This window comes from Eleutherodactylus coqui, chromosome 9 (assembly GCF_035609145.1).
Source record: "Eleutherodactylus coqui strain aEleCoq1 chromosome 9, aEleCoq1.hap1, whole genome shotgun sequence".
Lineage (NCBI taxonomy): Eukaryota > Metazoa > Chordata > Amphibia > Anura > Eleutherodactylidae > Eleutherodactylus > Eleutherodactylus coqui.
In genome coordinates, this window is record NC_089845.1 from 50147111 (window position 1) to 50170250 (window position 23140).

The window sequence follows — 23140 nt, forward strand, 5'->3', positions numbered from 1 at the left end:
TTTTTGTATTTTGCGTGCGCATTTCGGTTACACAAAAAAAAAATTAGAACCTGCTCTAATTTTCTGTGTATTTGCACACCAAAGATCCCCATAGAAGTCAATGGGAGGGGGGTGCAAATGTGCGTGCAATCCGCAGGAAGGCGCGTGGAATACTGCGTAATTGCACTGGAAAAAGAACACATTTGGAACTTATCAAGACTAAAAAAAATAGTAAAATACGCTAATGCATGCGTAAAAAAGCATTGTTCATTCCGCAAAAATGCTACACTCAAGTGCGTGCAAATACGCTGGCGCTCATGTGAAGTCAGCTTTAGGCCTTAAGCATGTCAGCATGTCAGCCTTGGATGGGGCCAAACAATTGAAAAAGACAGTTCTGCACAGCGCTGGTCTCAATTAACGGTGCGTTCACATGTCGCTAAATTGCTGCAGATTTTGGTGCAGATCTGTAGCAGATTGCAGCCGATCAATTGAATTCAAATTTATCAAGTGAAATCTGCTGCAGATCTGCACCACAATCAGTGACGTAATTCACAGTAAATCAGCAAGGTGTGAACACACCCTAAGGCTGGGTTCACACGGGGCGGATTTGCCGCGGAAATTCTGTCCGGAATTTCACCGCGGTAAATCCGCATGCGGCCGCTACTCCTGGGATTAACCAGCCATGTGGATGAGATTTCTCAGAAATCTCGTCCACATGGGACGGCCAATCCGCTGCGGCAAAGCCAGCAGAAGCCGCCGCTGCGGCGTGGATTTGCCGACCACAACATGTTCATTTTTTTTTCCACTGGGGCCGCGCTCTCCTCTATGGCAGCGCCGGCTGCAGCGGAAGAGCGAGCGGCCGGGCCGCTTCAAAACCGCCGCGGGTTTTGAAGCAGCGGTTCTCCCAGCGGAAATCTGGCGGTTTTTCGCTGCGGCCAAACCGCAAGATTTCCGTCAAGAATCTGCTCCGTGTGAACCCAGCCTTACACTGCTTTCTGCTACCCATCTTTCCCTAGGTCAGTACCCACCTTTTCTTGCAATATTTTCTATCTGTCATTCAGCTTTCCTGAGATCACTACCCAGTTTCCCAACTCTGCATTGTTTTATATCTGCCATTTTCACAGCTTCCTGCTACTCAGCTTTCTCATGGTCAATACCCAACTTTTCTTAAACCCTTCCAGGTACAACCTTAGCTACCTATTTCATGATCATTATGCTAGCCCTGCATTCTATCTGTCATTTACATGACATCCTGTCACCTAGCCTTCCTATTGTCAGTACCCAGCTTTTGACCACAAACTGCCATGGCACCACCCAAAAACCCAGTATGGGTGCTGCTCCAGCTTGGTATTACAGAAATAGCGCTACCTCCTTTGTTTACTCAGTCTCCTAGACAACCGACCCCTTTACACCTCCTGTATTAACCTCTTCCTTTCTCACTCCAATCACTGGACACGTATGATGATTACTCATCTCTCATACTGTACACAATTTCTCACTGTTATCTTGATGCCCATTTTTTGAGGTCACATCCACTTTTTACTTTGTTTTGGCATTTTTTTGTGTCTTTTTGTCTGTCCCACTGGACCTGATGAAGAGGCTCTGTCCCTTAAAAAGGCATTGTATAACCAATAAAATTGCATTCTTCCATTTTTCTGTCACTTAGCAACAATCCAGCTTGTATCTACCATTTATTGATTGATTGTTTTCCATCACTGCTTCTGAGATATGTTATGACTGCTTGGTGTCTGGGAGTGAGCAGTGCATGCACAATGGCTTTAAAGCTTCTATTCTTCTATTTGCTTATGATGTGATTGCAGACAAATCCACCCTTATTCACATTGATATTTGGCTAAATTCAGTTCCTGGTAGAGAGAACACCAGCATTGATTTTATGCCAAACCCAATCACATAATAGACAGCTGATGAGACCATTAAAATCCAGATGATGCAAATAAGTCATGTCCTTGTCATTGGGATGATGGTGGGAGACACAGTGGAAAGTCTGTTCTTTTACCTCCAGTTCGTCCAGCAGCTGCCCGTTCATGCACTGGCACATCGGGCCGGCTGACTCTGCCATGCAGCAGGCTTTCTGCATGCACCCTTTGGAGGCATCATGCAGGTTCAATCAGTAACCCTTTGCATGCTGCTGACAATAGGGGATCTAGCAGTACAGCGTGTGTGTGTGTGTGCCGAGCTGCAGCAGCCGAGCTGGGGGAGGGCTGTCCTCACCTCCTGATCATTGCTGCTCTCTCCTCCTGCTCCCATCTACATTCAAATCCTTAACGTATTTTCTCTGTTTCCCTCCTCCTCCTCTTCTCCTGTCTCTTTCTGCCTTTTCTTCTCCTCCCCTCCCCCCACACCACCACTCTCTCTCTCCCCCCTCCTCTTTGGCACCTTCTTCCTTCTCCTCTTCCTTCCCCCTTTTTTGGCTCTGATTTACCCACTGCATTAGCTCGCCGGGCAACCCTGTTCACTGCTCACCCCTTAATGGCGGCATCTTCAGAGGAGGAGACTGATCGGAGACCCATTAGGAGAGTCAGGTCAAAAAGTGACACCCCTTATCTGGCTGAAGCAAGAATTTCCTTGAACCTGGAGACAGGTAAGCAGAACCTCCCCCCCCTTCCCCTCCCCAACATCATTGCTCCCAGGAGCTGTCCATGCAGCCGGTGCTGAAAGCTGCTGCTGCCTGCCTCCTGCACTGTATCAATGAAGCCTCTTTGTGTCACCCTAAAATCTAAGGCTTCACTATGACATGTGTGTGCTGTCACTGTCCTCATGTGGAAGGAGAACATGTTCCCTTGGCAGACCCTGCTTCCAACAAACTTGGCTATGTGAAATGTGTTCCCCTTGTTATACTTACACTAATGACTCTTTGTGCCAATATATGATGATTACTGACAAGTGACCCAAAATGTAACATGTCCTGGAGCTCAGCTATGACTTCCACTGGTGTTACTTGTCTCTTCATAGGAGAAAATGTTCTAATTGCATTGGTGGAACATAAAAACTTGGGATTATCTGTGCTTTGTTCATGTTGCAATGAATATTAATAGTAATGATGACTATATCTCAGCTAACATATCATATATTACAATATATGATACCCTGCTGCAAACCCAATGAGGCATTAATATGGAAGGAGTTTGATGTGTCATGGAAGGACACTGCAGGTGATGAATTGAAACGCTTAGGGCAGATAAATGAAGTGTTAATAGGTAACCTGTGTTGACTCACCCCCTATTATTTCCTATATGCCATGGTTACACCAATACATCACATGCTAGTTCAGAACACATTAGTGACATGTAACACCCATGCTCTATTTTTGTATTGAGATAGAACTGCATGAAGCTTCTTGTTACAATTTCAGTAGCTTTTAACTAAAACACTTTTTTTTGGCTTCTGTGAAACTTGTTGACTAATAATCTGCTACAAACATGCAACTTGTTTAGAATGTTACACTTGTATCTATTACTTTGACACAGTCTGGTAATGTGGAAGAGATTCTGCAGGTGGTACAAGAAGACTATGATTTGTCATGCTGCTGTGTACTGTGGAATTGAAGGGTTAAAGCAGATATCTTATACAAGCAGCCAATATAAAAATGGTCCTAGATACCCAGCATCAGTCACTATTATAGCCAATGTTGACATAATGGAGTCATTGTAAATATATCAAGTATCGGGTTTAGTGATTACATCTACTGTTATTTTATTTCAAGAGTGCTGTGAGATCAGAGTGCAAAAATAAGCTGAGAAAGGTTAATTTTGTCATAAAAAAAATAATACTTTAAATCGGCTGGATTGAATGAAAGGATGTGTTGCCATGGTGATTGAAGTGCCGTGGCTTGGAGACAATCGCTTTACAGAACAGTCAATCAAATCTGGAGTTTCACATGTGTATGTTATATTGTTCATTCATGCAATTAGACTGTAGACAGAGGCACTAGTTTAATTAATTAGGCAACAATGCTTGACAGGCAATGTACTCATTAAGAGCTTGTAAAATGTTTGCCTATTATGCTGTTGAGTTTAGAGATTGTATTATTGTGAATGGTATGATTACATCCGCATACTACTACAGAGGCCTAGCATTTACATACCCTAAACATTTCCATTATATTTGCATGTGATATAACTCAGTTGTTTATTCCCCTCCTCCTGTGACTTGTGGAGTGAACCAGGATACAGCAGATACAATGTTGTTTATTCTTGTTGTATCATGAGATATTTGAAACATATTAACGTTTACAGGCACTACTTTATTGCTGCTTTCGGTATTTCCAAACCATAAACATGCCTTCTTTTCAGATTTATATATGTATTCTACTAAAGAGCATGTCTTGGACATTATAAAGGGGAAATTAGCAGTTCAAAGAAAGCATACTGAACAGAGCAGAAAACATCATCAAACTTTGTAATAAATTAAGGGGATATTATTATGTGTCACAATTAAGCCCTTCAGTGTAAACTTCAGGACCAGCTACATGGGCTCCTACACTAACAGTAATTGGACAGTTGAGTGAGAATCAAACTAGTATTTACTCACATATGTTAATACTTAGAGGGGCCTGGTTTGGCCTTAATAACATTGTATACTCTTTGTGGCATGCATTCTACTAACATCTAATACAGTTCAGTTGGAATTTCCCTCCATTCATCCTGCAAATGCCTGGCAAGTTCTGTCAAAGAAGATACATCCTCCCATGTACAATATTGCAAGGAGTATCAACAGTGGACAATTAGGCTATAGAAGAACATTCCACAGAGTGATAAGTCACGCTATTCCATCTTCAAATCAGATGGGTATACTTGGTGTGGAGTATGCCTGGGGAACAACTTTTACCTGAGTGCATTGCACCAACAGTTAAGTATGGTGCAGGTTCTGTTATGGTTTGGGATTGCTTTACGTTGCATGGTCTCGGAGTGTTGGTTGTAGTAACAAGAACCATGAACATGGAGGTTGACCATGACATTCTAGACAATAATGTGCTGCCAACAATGTGACAATGCTCTGGGAATGGTCAGCCATACTTCCAACAAGACAACGCGCCTTGCTACAAATCCAGCACTGTTTTATGGTCCATGTTGGTTTCATTTCCATGATTGGACTGGCCTGTACAGTGTGCTGACCTAAACCCAATCTTTGGGATGTACTGGAATGTTGGGTCAGGAAATAAGAACAGTGTCCATCTTCTTTGAGAGAACTTTCCAGACATTTGCTGCATGAATGGAGAGAAATACCAGCTGAAGTGTATCAGATGATAATAGAAAGTATACTATGGAGAGTATCTGATGTCATTATGGGCCAAAGGAGACCCCAAAGAAGTATTAACTTATATCAATAAAACTAACTTTTGATTCTTGCTCAGGTGTCCAATAACTTCTGGTAGGATAGTGTATGTGTATTAGCATTCATACATACTCGTCATACATACAAATACAGCAATTTCTGTGGCAACAATCTTTGGGAAGGATATAGTATATTACAAACTTTCAACACATCTTGTGTCAGCTAAATGAACCTTAAGTACATTGTTTGGCAGAACCAATTTAAAGTCAGTGTAAGGACAAATGAATGCTACAACTCATCCATACCCTAAGCACACTCAGCAGTTTGTGGCTAGTGGACTTTTGGGCTGCCTGCCCAGCTTAATTTCTTCTATCTACTGTATCTTCTCTCCTACTTTGATGCTTTGGCCTGTCAATGCCTCCGCACACTGTGACATGTAGTTTTGGCTAGTGTTAAGATGGATTTGTGCATATGTAAAATGGTAAATCCTGTCCATATAAAAGACCAATATACAGGTGCATTGCATAGTCCCCAATCAGCTAGTGTTCTACATCACATAGCACAGTTACCCAGACCCCATGTCAGACGCACAATACAGTTATAACTTTTTTCGATTTTTTTCAAATTCGAAAGGCTGTGGTGGCAAACGATGACTTTTAGTATATTTTCATTTTGTTAAATTATACAAAAAACCTCTGCACCTAACGAGATGTTGTTTTAGCTGGAGGCATGAAATCTGAAAATAAAGTACATCCCATTAGACATGAGAACTGAGAATTGACGATGCTAACAATATTTAAACCAAGTTTAAATAATAAACCGAATTTAGAGCATCGCTATCCAGCAGTTATCCATCCTCTGTGACTCATTATTTAGACTTTGCACGTGACCTAGTAACCTTGCTGGCAGAAATTCTTATATTCAAGCTTGCATTAACCCTTTCCTAGTGGATAGGCTTCTTTTCTTTATTATGTTTTACAACTTGTAAACTCCTATTATTTTTTGTTATTTGGCAAAAATGAAATGATATTGGGTGCGGGAGGAAATAACACCAGAAAACTAACATATAGGCAAAAGTTCATGAAGTGCAAAATCAGGAAAATTAATACTTTGAAAAAAGTAAGAAAGAAAAGAGTTGAGCGAACATACTTTGCCGAGCTTGATGCTCGTTTGAGTATTAGCGTACTCGATGGTACTTGTTACTCGAACGAGCATCAAGCCGTGTTTGACCCCGCCCCAGTTTTTGGCTCCTCCCCGCTGTGACGTGCCTGTTTTGGCCCCTCCCCAACGCAGCGCGCATGTCAATGGAAAGAGAGAGAGAGAGAGAGAGAACCAAGAGAGAAAAAAAAGCTCGGAACCCGGCGTCCCACATACAGAAATGCTCGAGTCTCCCATTGTAGTCAATGGGGTTCGTTACTCGAGTAGAGCTCTCGAATTTTACAAAAAGCTTGACTCGAATAACTTGGACCCGAGCATTTGGGTGCTCACTCATCTCTATTAAAAAGTCATAACCCAAATTGGACACCTATCAGACCTCTGGTAGTTGTATTGGCCTGATAATGAAGCTGTCAAATTTTAAGACTGTCTAGTCTAGGGTTGGGCCACCGATTAGTTGGTTTAGTTTCCAATAAAAACTGCACCATAATTTTGGTACAATTCAGGGTAATTTGGCCCAATTTTTGGTACAATTTTGTAAATATGGTATTTTGAATAGTAGATAAAAGTTTAAATTATTTATTCAATCTGTTATTTTATAATTCTCAGTGATTTTTTTCTTTACATTTAAAAAGTGAGTAGTAACATTCAATATTCTTATATGCTGCTAATATGTTGACATTATAGAATGGATTACATTATAGACTTCTTATCACTTCTTGTTGGTCCTGTATCATCATGTGTCTAGATGCGTTGAATTAGGTGTTGGTACTGTCTCTGGGGGCGATTCTAGACTACCACATTCTCCAAGGTACCATAAGGGAAAGCAGAAGTCTGAAGTAATAGTGACATTTGTCACCATAATTACTGCTATAATTGTTGTAGTAGCTTTTTGGCGCTGCTGCAAATTTTACAGGCATTAAACTTTTGGAATGAATATAGCTATTTGCCTACTGGAGGATTGATTTTAGTAAATGGACCATCCATCATTGTGTCATTGAAACTGATCATTAGTTGACTGTCACCAAAGATTTTTATATAAGGGAAGCACAGTTGACTCCTGAACTTCCATATCTGCTCCTCATGAAGGAAATCATATTAATAGTTACATTACTTTATCTTATTTGACCTGATATACCCAGTGTTCTGATGCCATGTTTATCCAATTTATAAAGTTTTGATATTTGAGAACAAGGGCAACTACTGCGTTTCCCTGAAAATAAGACCTACCCCATTAATAAGCCCTGCTCTGATTTTCAAGGGGGGGAGGGGTGAAGTATAAGCCCTACCCCAAAGATAACCGACAGGCTTCCGTGCAGTCCTCAATGCCAACGGAGCATCTCTTTCTGGTGACGGAGCTTGAATAACCTGCTTCCAGCAAGTGAATGGTCTGATTGGTTCACGAGCACCGCCTCAGCCAATCAGAGCCGGAACTCGATGAACCAATCACAGCCGTTCATAGAATGGCTGTGATTGGTTCATTGAGCGCCGACTTTCATTGGCTGGAGACCAGTGGGAGGGATCTGGACAGCGCCTGCTAGGTGAGTATAAGACCCCTGCCCCACCCTGAAAATAAGATCCTGTGCCTCTTTTGGGGCAAAAATTAACATGGTAACTGTTGTTAAACTTTAGAGCTTAAATTTTGATCCGCTATTTAAAGGCGTTTTCCAAGTTATTTCTTTTTTATAGCTTTGGGCCCCAGAACTGTACAAAATAATCATTTTCACCATGGCATTGGGCCACCATTTTGGCAGTCCAGCACCGTTGCATCTGACAGAAGGCCAGGTGACATCCCATAAACCTGTCATGTGGGCTTCCAATGTAGAAGCCCCCAGCAAGTTTATGGGACATCATTAGTGACATCCCTGTCAGAATGGAGCATTTTTGTTCTCATCTAGAGATCCTTGGGCCTTTTTGCCTTTCATGCGCCATCACATGTGATGACATCACACTGCACTGTATAGCATTTATATATACTGCGGTACTAGTAGAAAGCCATCCCAGGATGGAGACTGCAATCTATATATATAAATCTCTAGGCTCAGGAAAATTATCCAGTGGCATTAGGAATAATAGTTATAATACAAAGGTGTCAGCTATTGCGAATACACAAAATATTCAGGACAAACCAACGTGGAGGTCCCTTTGTATCTTGCCCCACTGGCTTACTGTTGTAGACGTTGGCAAAATTGCCTGTGTGAATGGCTAAGAATACGCTAAATTAGATAAGGGCTTAATCGCAGCAATTCTTCATTCATGCGATTTTACGGCGTGTATGGGCGAACGTAAAAAAAAGCCTAATGTGAATAAGGCCTAAGATGTATTTTAGGGTGGTTTCATATCTGCGTTGGAATCTCCGTCACAGATCCCGCACAAAATACCGGACAGCCGAGCGGAAAGCGATCGGACCCAATAATAGTCAATGGGGTTCTGTTCGACGCTGTTCGGTTCCATCCCAAGACTGAACTGTTCAGCCTCAGGGATTCCCTCTTCTTTCTTCCTGAATGGAGCAGGAAAGTGGAACCCTCGGAACCCTGACGCAGATGTGAAACCCCACCGCAGTTCCTCCATCAACCTATTAGCTAGTGAGAACTGCTATAAGGAATTGTCTCTCCGGAGGAGCTGTTACGTTCAGGCATGGACAGCCCATTGATTTCTACACTTGTGGTCAACTTATCATTGTGGTTACTTCTAATAAAAATGGCTTGCCCAACCCTTTCTAAGTATTCATTTATAGGATGTGATCTTTTAGAATAACTACATTATTAGGCAAATTTACTGAGGCTTCATGGAAATTGGTGTCCGGCCAACAACACATTTCACACATATGTTGCTGTCACTTTGTTTTGTATAGAGAAATGTTCTAATTGCTTATCTGCTCGTATTCCTCATTCTGGGCTCTTTGCATATAAGAAGAGCTCTGTGCTGGACTAGCAGACTTTCCGGATTAATGGATGCCGGATCTTATGTATAATACTTCTTGCTTAGGACACGGTGATCATGTTTCAATGAACTGTCTTGAACGTAACGATGAATGTGTTGATGTAATGGAAGCTTCCTAACACTCAGCTTTCTTGCCGGAGCAGGAATTGTCATGAAAGGCTGAGCTGTGTATAGGGGAGAGCAGGAGTCAGCATATTTATGACGGCGTTATACGGCTCTACACTGAATGGAAATGGAAAAAATATTATTGTGCTATTTGTGCTGGAAGAGGCAAAATTATGAGACTTTTATTCAAATTAGAAGGGTAGACAACGATTTCAGTAATCGAACATGATTAGAGATGAGCGAGTATACTCTCTAAGGCACATTCCTCGAGCGAGTAGTGCCTTAGTCGAGTATCTCCCCGCTCGTCTCTAAAGATTCGGGGGCCGGCGCGGGTGACAGGTGAGTTGCGGCGGGGAGCGGGGGGGGAGAGAGGGAGAGAGAGATCTCCCCTCCGTTCTTCCCCGCTCTCCCCCGCCGCCCCCCGAATCTTTAGAGACGAGCGGGGAGATACTCAGCTAAGGCACTACTCGCTCGAGTAATGTGCCTTAGCGAGTATACTCGCTCATCTCTAAGCATGATGCTTATGACAATACAATCCACATCGGCCTTAGGGCTTATTCACACAAATGTATTGGTGCATTGAATTTTGGTTGCATGAACATGTTCTGTTTTCTGTATATTCGCACTGCGCAAGAGCCCATTGAAATCCATTGGATTGCACTAATATGCGCAATATATGCAGGAAACATTTGTATACGTAGCACATGTACGCACAAAATCAATGTGATTTTGTGTGTGCGAACAAAAGGTGTTTTGAGCTTTTTGGCGCTGCTGCAAATTTACCAGGCATTAATCTTTTGGACTGAATATAGCTATTTGCCTACTGGAGAATTGCTATTAGTATGGACCATCCATAATTGTGTCATGGCAGCCGAGCATTAGTTGACTGTGACCAATGATTTTTATATAAGGCATGCACCGTTGGGCGAACTACGCGGATGTAAGTGCTTTTCGGTTAATGCAGCAGAAACGCGCTCATACCTGTGTGAGGTCGACCTTAAAACTCCTTCCTACAGGCGAATTTGCACACATTTTTGTTCACGCAATGGGTTCATTCACAGTTACTTTTTTTTGCGCACGCAATTCTTGGTGCATATACATAGAAAATCAATGTGATTTTGTGTGTATTTTTTGTGTGTTTGTGCACAAAAAACACGCAGAAATGGGCAAAATAGGACTTATTCGCGCAGCAGAAATTTGCCTACGTCCTTGAGAATGAGCCCTTATACTAAATAAAAGGCCACGTTAGATAGTACAATGCATCTAATGTAAAAAGTGAATGAGCTTTGTAAATAGTCCATCATTCTGTGTGTACAGCGTCTGTGCAGACTCAGGTGCCTTCATGGTTACAGTTTAGGGGCTTATTCAGATGAGCGTAGGCGCCACCAGGTTTGGTGGCGCAGAGTGTAGTTGCATCTGAACAAGTGGAATCCCTTCCCCTTCACCAGATTTTCAAACTTCACACCAGAGTGCAGAAGTTTGAAAAAAATGCCGGAAGATGGGCGCCGCCAGATCTTTCCCGCACGTAATATTCAAAACATGCGACAAAGATTAGACAGGTCCTATCTTCTCTCGCCCGTATAATTAACAGGCGGGAGTCCCGATAGTGAAAGCAAAACTATTGAAATCCATTGATTAGTTTTGTTTTATCCCGTTATGCGGCCGTGATTATCACAGCCGTATAAGGTTGGATTCACACGGGGCGGAATTATGGCAGATTTGCTCCAGAATTTCTGTGCGAAAATTCCGCAGAATTTCCGTTTATGCGGCAAAACCGCTGACAAGCGTAGTTTGTTATCACGTTTATTGTTGCGTATTATGTGCAGTTTTTCTGCACGGAATTTCCGCAGGTTATGAAATTCGCAGCACTTTTACAGTATTTCCAGCCATGGTTTTTGCTACTTACATTGAGGCCCATAGACAAAAAAAATGCAGCGGAAACATCCAAAGAATTGACATGCTCCGTCTTCAAAAACCGCGATGCAACAACATTTGCGCACTCTGACAGAGTGGAAAAATTCCACACTGTGAGAACAACTTTTTGCCAAAACACATTGAATCGCGCTGCAAACGCAGTGGTTTGTCCGTCCTGCAGATCTGCAATGGCAAAATGCAGCAAATCTGTGGCAATTCCACCCCGTGTGAACCCAGCCTTCACATGAGTGTGAAACACACGCCGTATTACCCGCGCAAAAAATTGCGGCTAATAGAACAATGCATTGCTATGAAAACATTCAGACGGGAGAATTTTAAGCGGATAAAGCAATTGCACCTCAAAATAATAGGACACGCGCGACTGAAATCCCACAACTGAAATTCCCAGCTGTGTGAGCAGATACGACCTGGCCTATTTTTGGTACGCAAAGTGCAGAAGCCTCCATAGACTCCTATTGGAGATTATGCAAGGCAGCCAGCAACGGGATATTGATTTCCCAGCAGCGCAATGCTGGGGTTCACCTGCAGGGGAAAAATAGGAAATCCCCTGCTGCTGGGAATTTCCATATTCTCTCCTGTAGGGAAACCTCTCTCAACCCTACAGGACGATTCCCCCTTAGCTGGGAGAAAGAGTGGGAGAGGCTATAGTGCTTCCCCGAGAGCAGGGAGCAAGAGGACGTGGCTATAGGGAACCGCCCTCTATCCCCCCCTCTTTCTCTCTCTTTACCATGGGGGAATCCTTTGGAGAGCTCCTCTAGCCCCACCCTCTTTGTAGCCCTGCCCTCTCCCAGCTATAGGGGAATTGCCGTGTAGCCGGGAGAGAGGATGGGGCTAGAGAACGGTTCTCTCTAGCACTACCCTCTATATCCCCGCTCTCGGGGATACCCTATAGCCATTCCTCATTTTTCTCCCCGCTACAGGGGGAATCACCCCATAGTGGGGAGAGAGAGATGAAGGAAAGCTCCCAGGAAACCTCCTTCACTGTGTGGCTGCCCTTCATTTCAGCAACCAGGGAAGGCCTTATTCTCCCCTGCAGGTGAACCCCAACCTCGCCGCTCCTAGGGCTATCCCTCCAGCTCCACTGAGATGAAGGGAAGCCCTGCAGAGAAGGAGGTTCCCCGGGGGCTTTCCTTCACCTCTCTCTTCACCGAGCAGCACCCTAAAGCACGACACACTTCCCAATAGTGTGAATGGGCAATTTCGCTAATTAAGCTCGTGGCTTGATAATAAGAAATTGTCCATTCACTCTATTTTTCACGCAGTTAGCTGCAATGTTTTTGTGCAACTAACTTCAGCATTAATTTCACTGTCATGTGAATGAGCCCTAAGGGGAGAAAACCATGCTTATCTGAATCCGCCCTACAAAATACCCCATGTAGTCTGATCCTGCATGCGTGTTAAGGTACCTTTACACGGGACAACTAGTCCATGTAGGCAGGGGAATCCCCCCACCTTGATTTAAATGGCTATTAAGCCAAACAAGGTGCGTGTAGTCGCGGGTATACGCAGCGTTTAGCCCATACACACGTGCACAGATATGCACTTTTGTGCACCTCACATAGACCTCCATGGGGTCTTTGTTGCGCAAATACACACAAAATAGAGCAGCTCCTGAAAAGAAATGATAACGGGTTCTATTGAAATCAATGGGTTCTATTCTCCGCATTTTGCACGCAGGATTTTTCCTCGCACAAAAACACACTAAAATATGTTCATCTGAAGGAGCCTTCAGAGATAAGATTACTCCTGTTTACACTGAGCGAGAAGTCGCTCATTAGTCAGCTGATACAAAGCGACTAATGAACGATTTCTAACTCAGTGCCCTCACTGGCTGTGCATACACGGGACAACTATCACCGAAAACTGTAGTTTCAAGCAATTACTCAGGTGATAGTCACCTCAACTCCTTTATATCTGCCCCCTATTGTTAACTAACTTAAGATGGGAGGCAGGGTTGCCACCGTTTTTTTTTTCCTGGACAACCTACCTAAAAATCATGGACAGCCAACATTTTTCACTAAAATATTGGAATACATTAATGAACCATAAAGATTATAAATGACATACGCCTCCAAGCAGTGATATACCGGTGCATACATTACTGTGATCAGGAAAATAATGAGGATTACAATCATAAACGCCTGTCCAAACTCCTTTAGCTTCCAAGAATCCTGGACATATCACAATTTTTCTATGTACACTTGAAAAAATTCCTCTATTTTTATGGACCGCCTAGAGGTTTACAGAGAGTTGGACATCTTGACGAAAGGTTACCAAGAAGCCTCCAGGATCCAACTAGCAGACTACCACTACTGTTGGAAAAGTTGTTTAATTGTTTACTTTATATGCATCGCAGCAGTAAATCCAGTTTTACAAGTCTGAAACCATCAGCAGTTTTGGGCTCACGAGGGCCACGGCTTACCTTTCTGTTAGCGGTACACCCTGACTCGGTTGGTGCATTTACAAGGTGCTCTTCTGCTCTTTTGCCATCAAGTAGATTAAATAGTTCATCCAATCAAAATGCATTGACCAGAGAATAATTTTAAAGTGCTGCGTTACCTACAAGAGTCCTGGCCTCCCGCCTTCAAGGTGACAGGACGCCCTTTCATTATTTTCGTCTACATCTTCCAGTTGACAGGGGCCAAATCATCTTTTTGTAGGTAGTGTTTGTTGTTCAGCAGATGATTCTGCCAGCCTTTAACCTCTATAGCAGTTACTGATGTCAACGACTAGAATGTGCGGCAACTAATCTACCAGAAGATTGGATGCTCTTCTGCCGGTATTATCATTTCAAAGACGTGTCAAACATAGTTTGTGCTCCTGGGTGGTGTAGTAGTATACACTTTTTAGGATTACATCTCTGCAGGTGGGGGTTGATTTGGCTGGGTGATTGCATGGGATCTGTCCATATAAGACATGTCCATTGCTGGAGGGTGCTGGTCATTATATGTGTTACATGCAGATCCTTGTCCGTTTGTGTCTTGTTTTGTCCGTCTGGATTCTGGTTTACATGCATGTGATTCTTTTTGGTTTATGTCTGAATCCCCTTCATCCTTATGGTGGCTTCACAAGGGCGTATGTCGCACTTTTGCACATATTACTCTACTTTTTTGCGCTGGCTGGGCCATTTCACTTGGGCGTAGGATACAGCCGTGCCCTGAGTTAAATGTCAACTCAGTCTAATTAGTTCCCAATGTGTTCTTTTCCAAATTGTGCAGCGTATTATGCAATTGTGAGGGTATTGGGTGCACGTTTGCGACCCCCCCCCCCCCCCCCCCTCCAGCTGCATAGACTCTTATGGGGCCTTTGGTGCGCAAATGCACGCTTAAATAGAGCATGCTGTGTTACTTTTCGCGCATTCAAAAGTGAAAAATGAGAATGAACCCATTGAAATCAGTGGGCTCTATTCTTTGCATATTACATGTGCAAATACGTCCATGAGAAGCTGCCTGAATTCCTCTCTGTAGGTGTGAGCTATGTCCTGTCTGTAGTTGCTCTAACCCTGTCTGGTGTTCCCTGCCTCTCTCCCTATTTCCACCTAGGGCAAGTTAGGTTTACCTTAGGTTCCTGTATGGAGCCATCCTTATTGGGACGCCACTTTTAGGCAAGGTTACCCTTTTTCTGTGGTTTAAGGTCAGACGTCCCCTTATTTTATTTCTTGTTTGGTCTGTTTCATGATCTCTCTGTCTGGTCTGGAGTGTATATTCATCCCTCTAGCTATAAATATATTACAACCCTGTATGTCCTGGTCACACACCGTGTCTGAATGTAACAAGAAGCTTATAGGCATTAACAATATCCATAGATGTTCTATTCCGAGGCTTACATTGTATAGTAGGAATGTCCTTAGCAGCCTGTGTGGTTGACACTTGCAATGACTAAACATGGGTTAGGTCTCTCCATTTATATGTCATTTATAAACAATTATAATAAATAGTGAATCAATTCAAGGTAAATGGCAGCCAGCAAAAACTCAATATGGCTTGTCACGGTGAAGTATTTTGTGACGTCCTATTTGTTACTCCACATTGCAAAAATAGAATCCTGTAAGTAAATACAGTTCAACTTCAGCAAAAAAGTCATCCAGCCTATCTTTCCTAAGGTAAAAGAGTATTTAAAGTTAGTAAGCATTATTAGCTCTGATGATTGGATTTGGAAAAGCTGAGTGGCTTTCACTGCTAAGCTTCATAAAGTCTATAAATATATATAAATTAGGTGTCCATCTGTTACAAGTTCTTCTGCAACTCGGAGGCCACAGAATGACATCACTCTATTCCTGACCTGCAGCAATCTTTGAGTAGATAAACAGTTGGAGTTATTAACAGTGAAAATGTAAGAATTGTTGCAGTTTATTGTGAGATTGTCTTACTTCTCAAGGATAATATGAATCCGTGGAATGGAAGGCGCTTGTAGTGTAAGGCTGCCTGTCCACGGCCGAGACGGAATATCGCTAGCAATATTCCACCGCGGGAGAGGAGAAGGGAGCACTAACAAGTCTCCGCGATGAGCCTGTTAAATAGATAGGCTCACCGTGGAGAATCGCGGCAATCGCAGCATGCCGCGATTTAAATGTGGAGGATCACTATGACTCTCTGCTCATGGATGCCGGTGCTGCTCTTTCCATAGTAATCCTATGGAAAGCTTCACAAAACATGTGATGATTTATTGGGCTCCTGTCCACGGCAGAATTTTCATTGCGTTCCCCGCAGCGATAATCCGGCCACAGGGAACACACTGAACGCTCTCCATAGCGTTGCTATGGAGAGCGCAGACCCCCTGTCCACGAGCGTAGAATCATTGCGATTCTCCGCTCGCGTCCGGAAATTTGCAGCATGCTGCGAATTGCCGCGATTCTCCACGGTCAGCCTATCTTTCGGCTCCTGCTTCCAGGCGGCGAGATTGCACAACCCCTATGGACAGGCAGCCTTAGGCCACCTGCAGATGGGCGGAAATTCCGCAGCGGGATTTCCCGCGGAATTTCCACCCTTGGAAACTGCCATAGGATTGCGTTAACAAACATAATCCTAGGCAGATGCCCGCGATTTGGCCGCGCGAAATTTCGCACGGCAAACAAATCGCGGCATGCTCTGCAGGCGGCCTTAAGCAGCTGTGGGAAGGAATGGAGGGAAAAGGTTACAGAGTAGTTACAATATATTTACTAATACAGTATCTACTATTTACAAAACATAGTCCATTAGTGTGAAATCCCAACAGCCTCTATGACAGTAATTCCCAACCGTGGCTCTCATGCTGGGAATCATTCTGCTGACATTAGGCTGGGTCCACATAGGAGCAGATTTGCCGCACATTTACAAGAAGTACGTACAGTAGCAGGAAAGTGGATAAGATTTTGATAATCTCGTCCACAAGCTGCGGAAAGAATCCGCGCAAATTCACTGCGGAAATTGCGGAATTTAAATCCGCAGCGTGTCAATTTTATCACCATTTGCAGAAATTATTTCTTCTCAATGAGGGGTTGAATATTGCGCAAAAAATACACAATAAAACCCGCCCCAAATGGTGTGGATCTTGAGGCAGACTTTCCGCTGCGTATCCGCTGCAGACATTTCCTAGCAAATCTGCCCCATCTGGACGCAGCCATAGGGCTTATTCACAGGAGCGTATATCAGCCGCCGTTTTCATGGCCGGCCAATATACGCTACCATCTGAACTGTCTTCCCCCTTCCCTCCCCTCACCGGCTCTCTGCCTCTCTCTTCCTCTCCGGCTGTTTGCAATGGGAGAGGCGGGATGTGTGTGGAGCTTAGCTCCACCCCACCACCCCATTGCTGGCTGCAGACAAGGAGAGAGGGAGGGAGCTTAGCTCTGCCCCCGTCCCTCCCCCTCCCATTGCAAACACCCGGAGGGGAGGAGAGAGGCAGAGAGCTGGTGAGGGGCAGGGAAGGGGAAAGACAGCTCAGATAATAAAACGGTGGGTGACATACGCCCCTGTGAATAAGCCGTTAGGGTATGTAGTAGCAGAAAATTGCACAGCAAAATCCGATGCATTTCCACAAAATACACAGAGTCAAAATATGCACCATCTGTGTGAATTTCGACTCAAAATCCGCTGCACTTCCACTGTTGATTTCAGAAAATATGATACTCCCTCTCACCTCAGAAGTCTTTGCACTTGGCACCTCCATCATCGGGCATCTGTCGGCCTCGCACAGCGCAGCTGGTCAGTTGATGCAGAAGTGGCCACTGGCACTGCACTCACTAGAGATTGTCAGGTACCTGGAATATCGGAGATAAAATCATACATCATGATAAGCCACACCCCTAGCCACGCCCCATGGCCACACTCCCCTTTTTGGTAGGGGTGCCCCACTGTAAAAATAAAAAATTCCAAGGGGCGCCCCAAGGCTCAAAAGGTTGTGAAACTCCACTCTGGGTGCTATGTTGTTGATATGATGTTTATCCAAAAAGTTTGCCATTGAGGGATTACCCACTATACATTTACAACATGCAGATGACGGAGGTGTTGCTGGTTGTTGAGTCTCTTCCGGTAAACTATATATCTGTCATCTAGATTTGTTTGTCTGCTGAAATGAATAACTATATGCCTAATTGGTACTAATTATAGGCTCAGGAGTTGCGCCAGATGGTCTCTGGCTGGTTGTGGGTACGCTTCTCGTTTGTAAGTTCCTCGCGTTCAAATAAAAAACCGTATTGCATGAATTAATGAGAGATGCAACTGAAAAAAATGGAAGCTGAAGTTGGAATTAATGGTTTATATTTAGAGATGAGCGAGCGTACTCGTCCGAGCTTGATACTCGTTCGAGTATTAGGGTGTTCGAGATGCTCGTTACTCGTAACGAGCACCACGCGATGTTCGGGTTACTTTCATTTTCTTCCCTGAGAAATTTGCACGCTTTTCTGGCCAATAGAAAGACAGGGAAGGCATTACAACTTCCCCCTGCGACGTTCAAGCCCTATACCACCCCCCTGCAGTGAGTGGCTGGGGAGATCAGGTGTCACCTGAGTATTGAAATCTGCCCCTCCCGCGGCTCGCCACAGATGCATTCTGACATTAGTTCAGGGAAAGTGCTATCGTGTTGGAGCTGCTATAGGGAGAGTGTTAGGAGTATTTTAGGCTTCAAGAACCCCAACGGTCCTTCTTAAGGCCATAAATCTTCTCTATATGCGCTCAATGGGGCCGGCGGCAGCAGCGCCGACCCCATTGAGAACATATAGAAGACAAATCCTTCTTCTCTGCCACAGCTGTAACAGCTGTGGCAGAGAAGAACGATGTTTGCCCATTGAATTCAATGGAACCAGCAATACAGCAGGTTCCACTGAAAGCAATGGGCTGCCGGCGAGCGCGGGGATGAATGGTCGGAAAGGGGTTAAATATATAAGCCCTTCCCTGCAATTCATCCAGAAATGTGTTACAATAAAAATATATACCGGCGTATAAGGCGACGGGGCGTATAAGACGACCCCCCAACTGTCACCTTATACGCCGGCAATACAGTGGAGCAAAGAATAAAAATCATTACTTACTTCTTCTGACGTTCTGTGCCGCTCCTGCAGGCTGTCGCTCCCTCCTGGTTCCCGGCAGAGCATTGATTTCTCTATGAAGGGCTTTAAATCCCCGCCTCCAGAAACACACGTGCCTTCAGCCAATCACAGCCAATGACAATGATGTCATTGAATGGCTGTGATTGGCTGTGTTTCTGGAGGCGGGGATTTCAAGCCCTGCGTCCAGAAAGCAATGTTCTGCCGTGGACCAGGAGGGAGCGACAGCCTGCAGGAGCGGCGCAGAACGTCAGAAGAAGTAAGTAATGATTTTTATTCTTTGCTCCACTGTATTCCCGGCGTATAAGGTGACATTTGGGGGGTCGTCTTATACGCCCCGTCGCCTTATACGCCGGTATATATTTTTATTGTAACACATTTCTGGATGAATTGCAGGGAAGGGCTTATATATTTAAACCCTTCCCAACAATTCATCCTGCGATCGCCGGCAGCCCATTGCTTTCAGTGGAACCTGCTATATTGCCGGCTCCATTGAATTCAATGGGCAAACATCGTTCTTCTCTGCCACAGCTGTTACAGCTATGGCAGAGGAGAACGATCTTTACGCTGACAGTGCGGGGGGGGGGCACTCTTGCCGCTATTGTGGCTTAATAGTGGGACCTGTGAACTTGAGATGCAGCCCAACATGCAGCCCCTCGTCTGCCCTATCCGTTGCTGTGTCGTTCCCATCACTTTCTTGAATTGCCCAGATTTTCACAAACGAAAATCTTAGTGAGCATCGGCGATATACAAAAATGCTCGGGTCGCCCATTGACTTCAATGGGGTTCGTTACTCGAAACGAACCCTCGAGCATTGCGAAAATTTCGTCCCGAGTAACGAGCACCGGAGCATTTTGGTGCTCGCTCATCTCTATTTATATTCTCTACGTAGTGCGCATGCACAAATACGCCCATGTGAAGCTGGCCTAAGGTGCGATATTGGACCAAGGCCACTATTGTGCTTGTATTCCTGCGATTTTCAATGTGAGTGTGATGCTTTTGCGAGAAATATACATCGCATGAAAATTTCATGCTATTTCAAGGGGAATAATAAAGAATCGCATCACACTCGCATGAAAATCGCATCTGCATACAAATGTGAAAATAGTGCATACTACGACTTTTCTATCTCACAGCATTGCTGCGAGAGAAAAATCGCGCATGTTAATAGACTCATAGAAAACAATGGATTCTATTTCCGTTTGAGCTTTGTGTGTCTCACAACTCGCATGGGTAACCCGCCCATGTGAAAGCACACTAATGCAGGCCCCTTGTCTGGATAGCTGTAGTATTAGGTTATTATAAGGCTGGATTTACACAGGCCTGTGCAGTACCGGTCCAAAAAACACGAACTTGTAAAATTGCAATTTTCTATGCGAATACAATGCGATTTGTGAGAAAAGAATTAAAATCACATCGCACTTCTATGTAACTTACATGTACATGCGAGCACAATGTGATTTTTTTTCTTACTTATTAGAAATAATGCACAAGATTTTTGTGAATTCGCAGAAAAAATAGAACATGCTGTTAGTTGTTTTTACATAGAGAATAGAGATGAGCGAACGTACTCGTTTCGAGTAATTACTCGATTGAGCACCGCGATTTTCGAGTACTTCCGTTCTCAGGTGAAAAGATTCGGGGGGCGCCGGGGGGCGGGGGGAGGCATGGCGGAGCGGGGGGTAGCAGCGGGGAACAGGGGGGAGCCCTCTCTCTCTCCCTCTCCCCCCCACTCCCCGCTGCAACCCCTCACTCACCCACGGCGCCCCCCGAATCTTTTCGTCCGAGTACGGAAGTACTCGAAAATCGCGGCGCTCAGGCGAAAGAAGGGCGTGGCCGAGTAGGTTCGCTCATCTCTAATAGAGAACAATTACAGAAAATGGCCATATACTTATTGACTAAGGAGGGCAGAGAACTGCATCTCCTCAACATGCAGGTAGCAAACTACCAAATGAGGGAGCTAATTACACCTGTGCGGGACACCGATGAAACAGCCACTCACACAGCCTATTAATATAGAGGGGGGTAGCTGCTTGGTGTATACTCCCACACAGAGTAGATACAAAGTGCCAGACCTTCTGATATATGTAGTTCACCATGCAGACTAGCAACCTATTAATGACGTCATGATAAATTGGCAGGTTGCCCTGCACCTCAAAAAGTGAACCACATTGGTACTACCACCCTGGGCTCCCCCTGGCGTTTTAAAGCCACACTGCATGTGAATAATAGATAATAAATGCAAGATATTAGTTGGATTTTGGCCAAGATACATCAGCTCACTAAGCGCATCAAGGTTCCTAGCTTGTAGTGAGTCCCTAAATTAATATAAATATGTCGCAGAAGGGGAAATATAAAAACATAAGTGGTTGTTTCATCGGTGTCCCTCACAGGTGTAATTAGCTCCCTCATTTGGTAGTTTGCTGTCTGCATGTTGAGGAGATGCAGTTCTCTGCCCTCCTTAGTCAGTAAGTATATAGCCATTTTCTGTGATTGCTTTTATGTTTTTATATTTCCCCTTCTGTGACATCTTTACATAGAGAAAGATCGCCTATCACAACACAGAAAACTCATAGTGGAAGCTTGGCTGGATTTGAGTGAGAACTGAATATATTATAGTATGACCTTTATTCATGAAGATAACAGAGTGCTTATCTTTCAAGCAGTGGATGATGTACAGTGATGAGGAAAACTAAGTACGCCCTCTTTAAATTCTAGGGTTTTACATATAAGGACATAAGAAAAAAACATCTGGTCCTTAAGTCTTAAAATTAGATAAATACAACTTCAGATGAACAACAACACATGACAAATTACACTGTATCATTATTTATTTTACAAAAACTAGGCCAAAATGCAGAAGCAGTGTGTGAAAAATAAGCACACCCCATGAATCAATAGCTTAGTAGCAATAACCTGAATTCATTGTTTTCTGTATGACGTTATCTGGAGGGATTTTGGCCCACTCTTCTTTACAGTGTTGTTTCATTTCATCGATGTTTGTGGGCATTTATTTACTAGTTTACAACTCTTTCACACAGCCATATTGTGTATTGCAGTCCGTTAATATATAGCGTATTCATGGACCAAAACACACAGCGAATACGCAGGTTTCCTGCTTATTTACTGTGTACTTACACATGCCCATTGATTCACAAACATTTGATTAATAATTTTTCTTTTGGTCACTTGCTGTTTTTTTATTGATCATTAATATGAGTTACATTACCAACACTTTTTTAGTTGGGCTGAGGTCTGGACTTTGGGTCATTGAAACACTTTGATTCTTTTCTTTATCAGCCATTCTGATGCAGTTTTGCTGGTTTGCCTGGCATCATTATCCTATGGCATGAGCCTGTTTTGGCCAAGCTTTAGCTTTTGGATAGATGGCCTCACGTTTGTCTGAAGGACATTGTTCTGGAAGTCTTGTGGTTTGTTCAGTTACAACCTTGCAAACTTTAGCAGTGCTGTCATGTTCTTTTTAGAAAGAAGTGGCTTTCTCCTTGCAAACCTTCCAAATAAACCCTACTTCTTCAGTCTTTTTCTATCTATACGGTCATGAACCTGAACATTTAACATGCCAACTGAGGTCCTTAGGTTCTGAGATGTAGCGCTTGGGTTTTTTTCAATTTCTCTGAGAATTACAGAGTCTGACCTTGGAGTGAATTTGCCGAGATGTCCACTCCTGAGAAGACTGTCAACTGTCTTGAGTGTTTTCCACTTGTGAATAATCTTTCTCACTGTAGAATGATGGATTCAAATTGCCTGTGAATGGCCTTATAACCCTTCCCAGATTAATGGGCAGCAACATTTGCTTATTCAAGATTAAAGCTTTTTCCCTTCCTCCTTGGCATTCATAAAATATGCCTGAATCCTCTAGACCACAGCAGGGAGGGTGGTTTTGAGCAAGAAAGAAAACATGTTTCTCCACCTATGGGAGAGGTATAAATGTGGAATAGCAGAAGGAGGAAGAAGACATGTAAGAAGAGGAAGATAATATATGTCCATAGGCATGGGAGGGCACTATGCAAAGTTCCTTTCATTCATCACTAACCCCAGTTATTCTACTTGGATGGCAGGACCAGCCATAGGACACTCTTAGGCCTGATCCCGAAGAATGTGCGCCATCACTCTTAGACACTTTGAGACACATGAATGCTTTTATACTGCAGTGCTTGCAGAAGGAGCATCGCATAGCCCACATCAAAA

At 43.8% G+C, this 23140-nt stretch overlaps 1 protein-coding gene across 2 annotated transcripts in view; it reads left to right on the top strand.

The window, feature by feature from the left end:
• The first annotated feature begins 2394 nt into the window (after window positions 1-2394).
• The window catches only part of PHACTR1 (phosphatase and actin regulator 1), a 299050-nt gene continuing 278304 nt past the window's right edge, over window positions 2395-23140 (top strand). Inside the window, exon 1 of one of the 2 annotated variants that reach the window (XM_066579374.1) lies at window positions 2395-2581. In XM_066579374.1, coding sequence (XP_066435471.1) covers window positions 2470-2581 — 112 coding nt within the window. In that variant the 5' untranslated portion in view covers window positions 2395-2469. The remainder of the gene's footprint in view (window positions 2582-23140) is intronic. The other variant, XM_066579372.1, reaches the window with a different exon arrangement.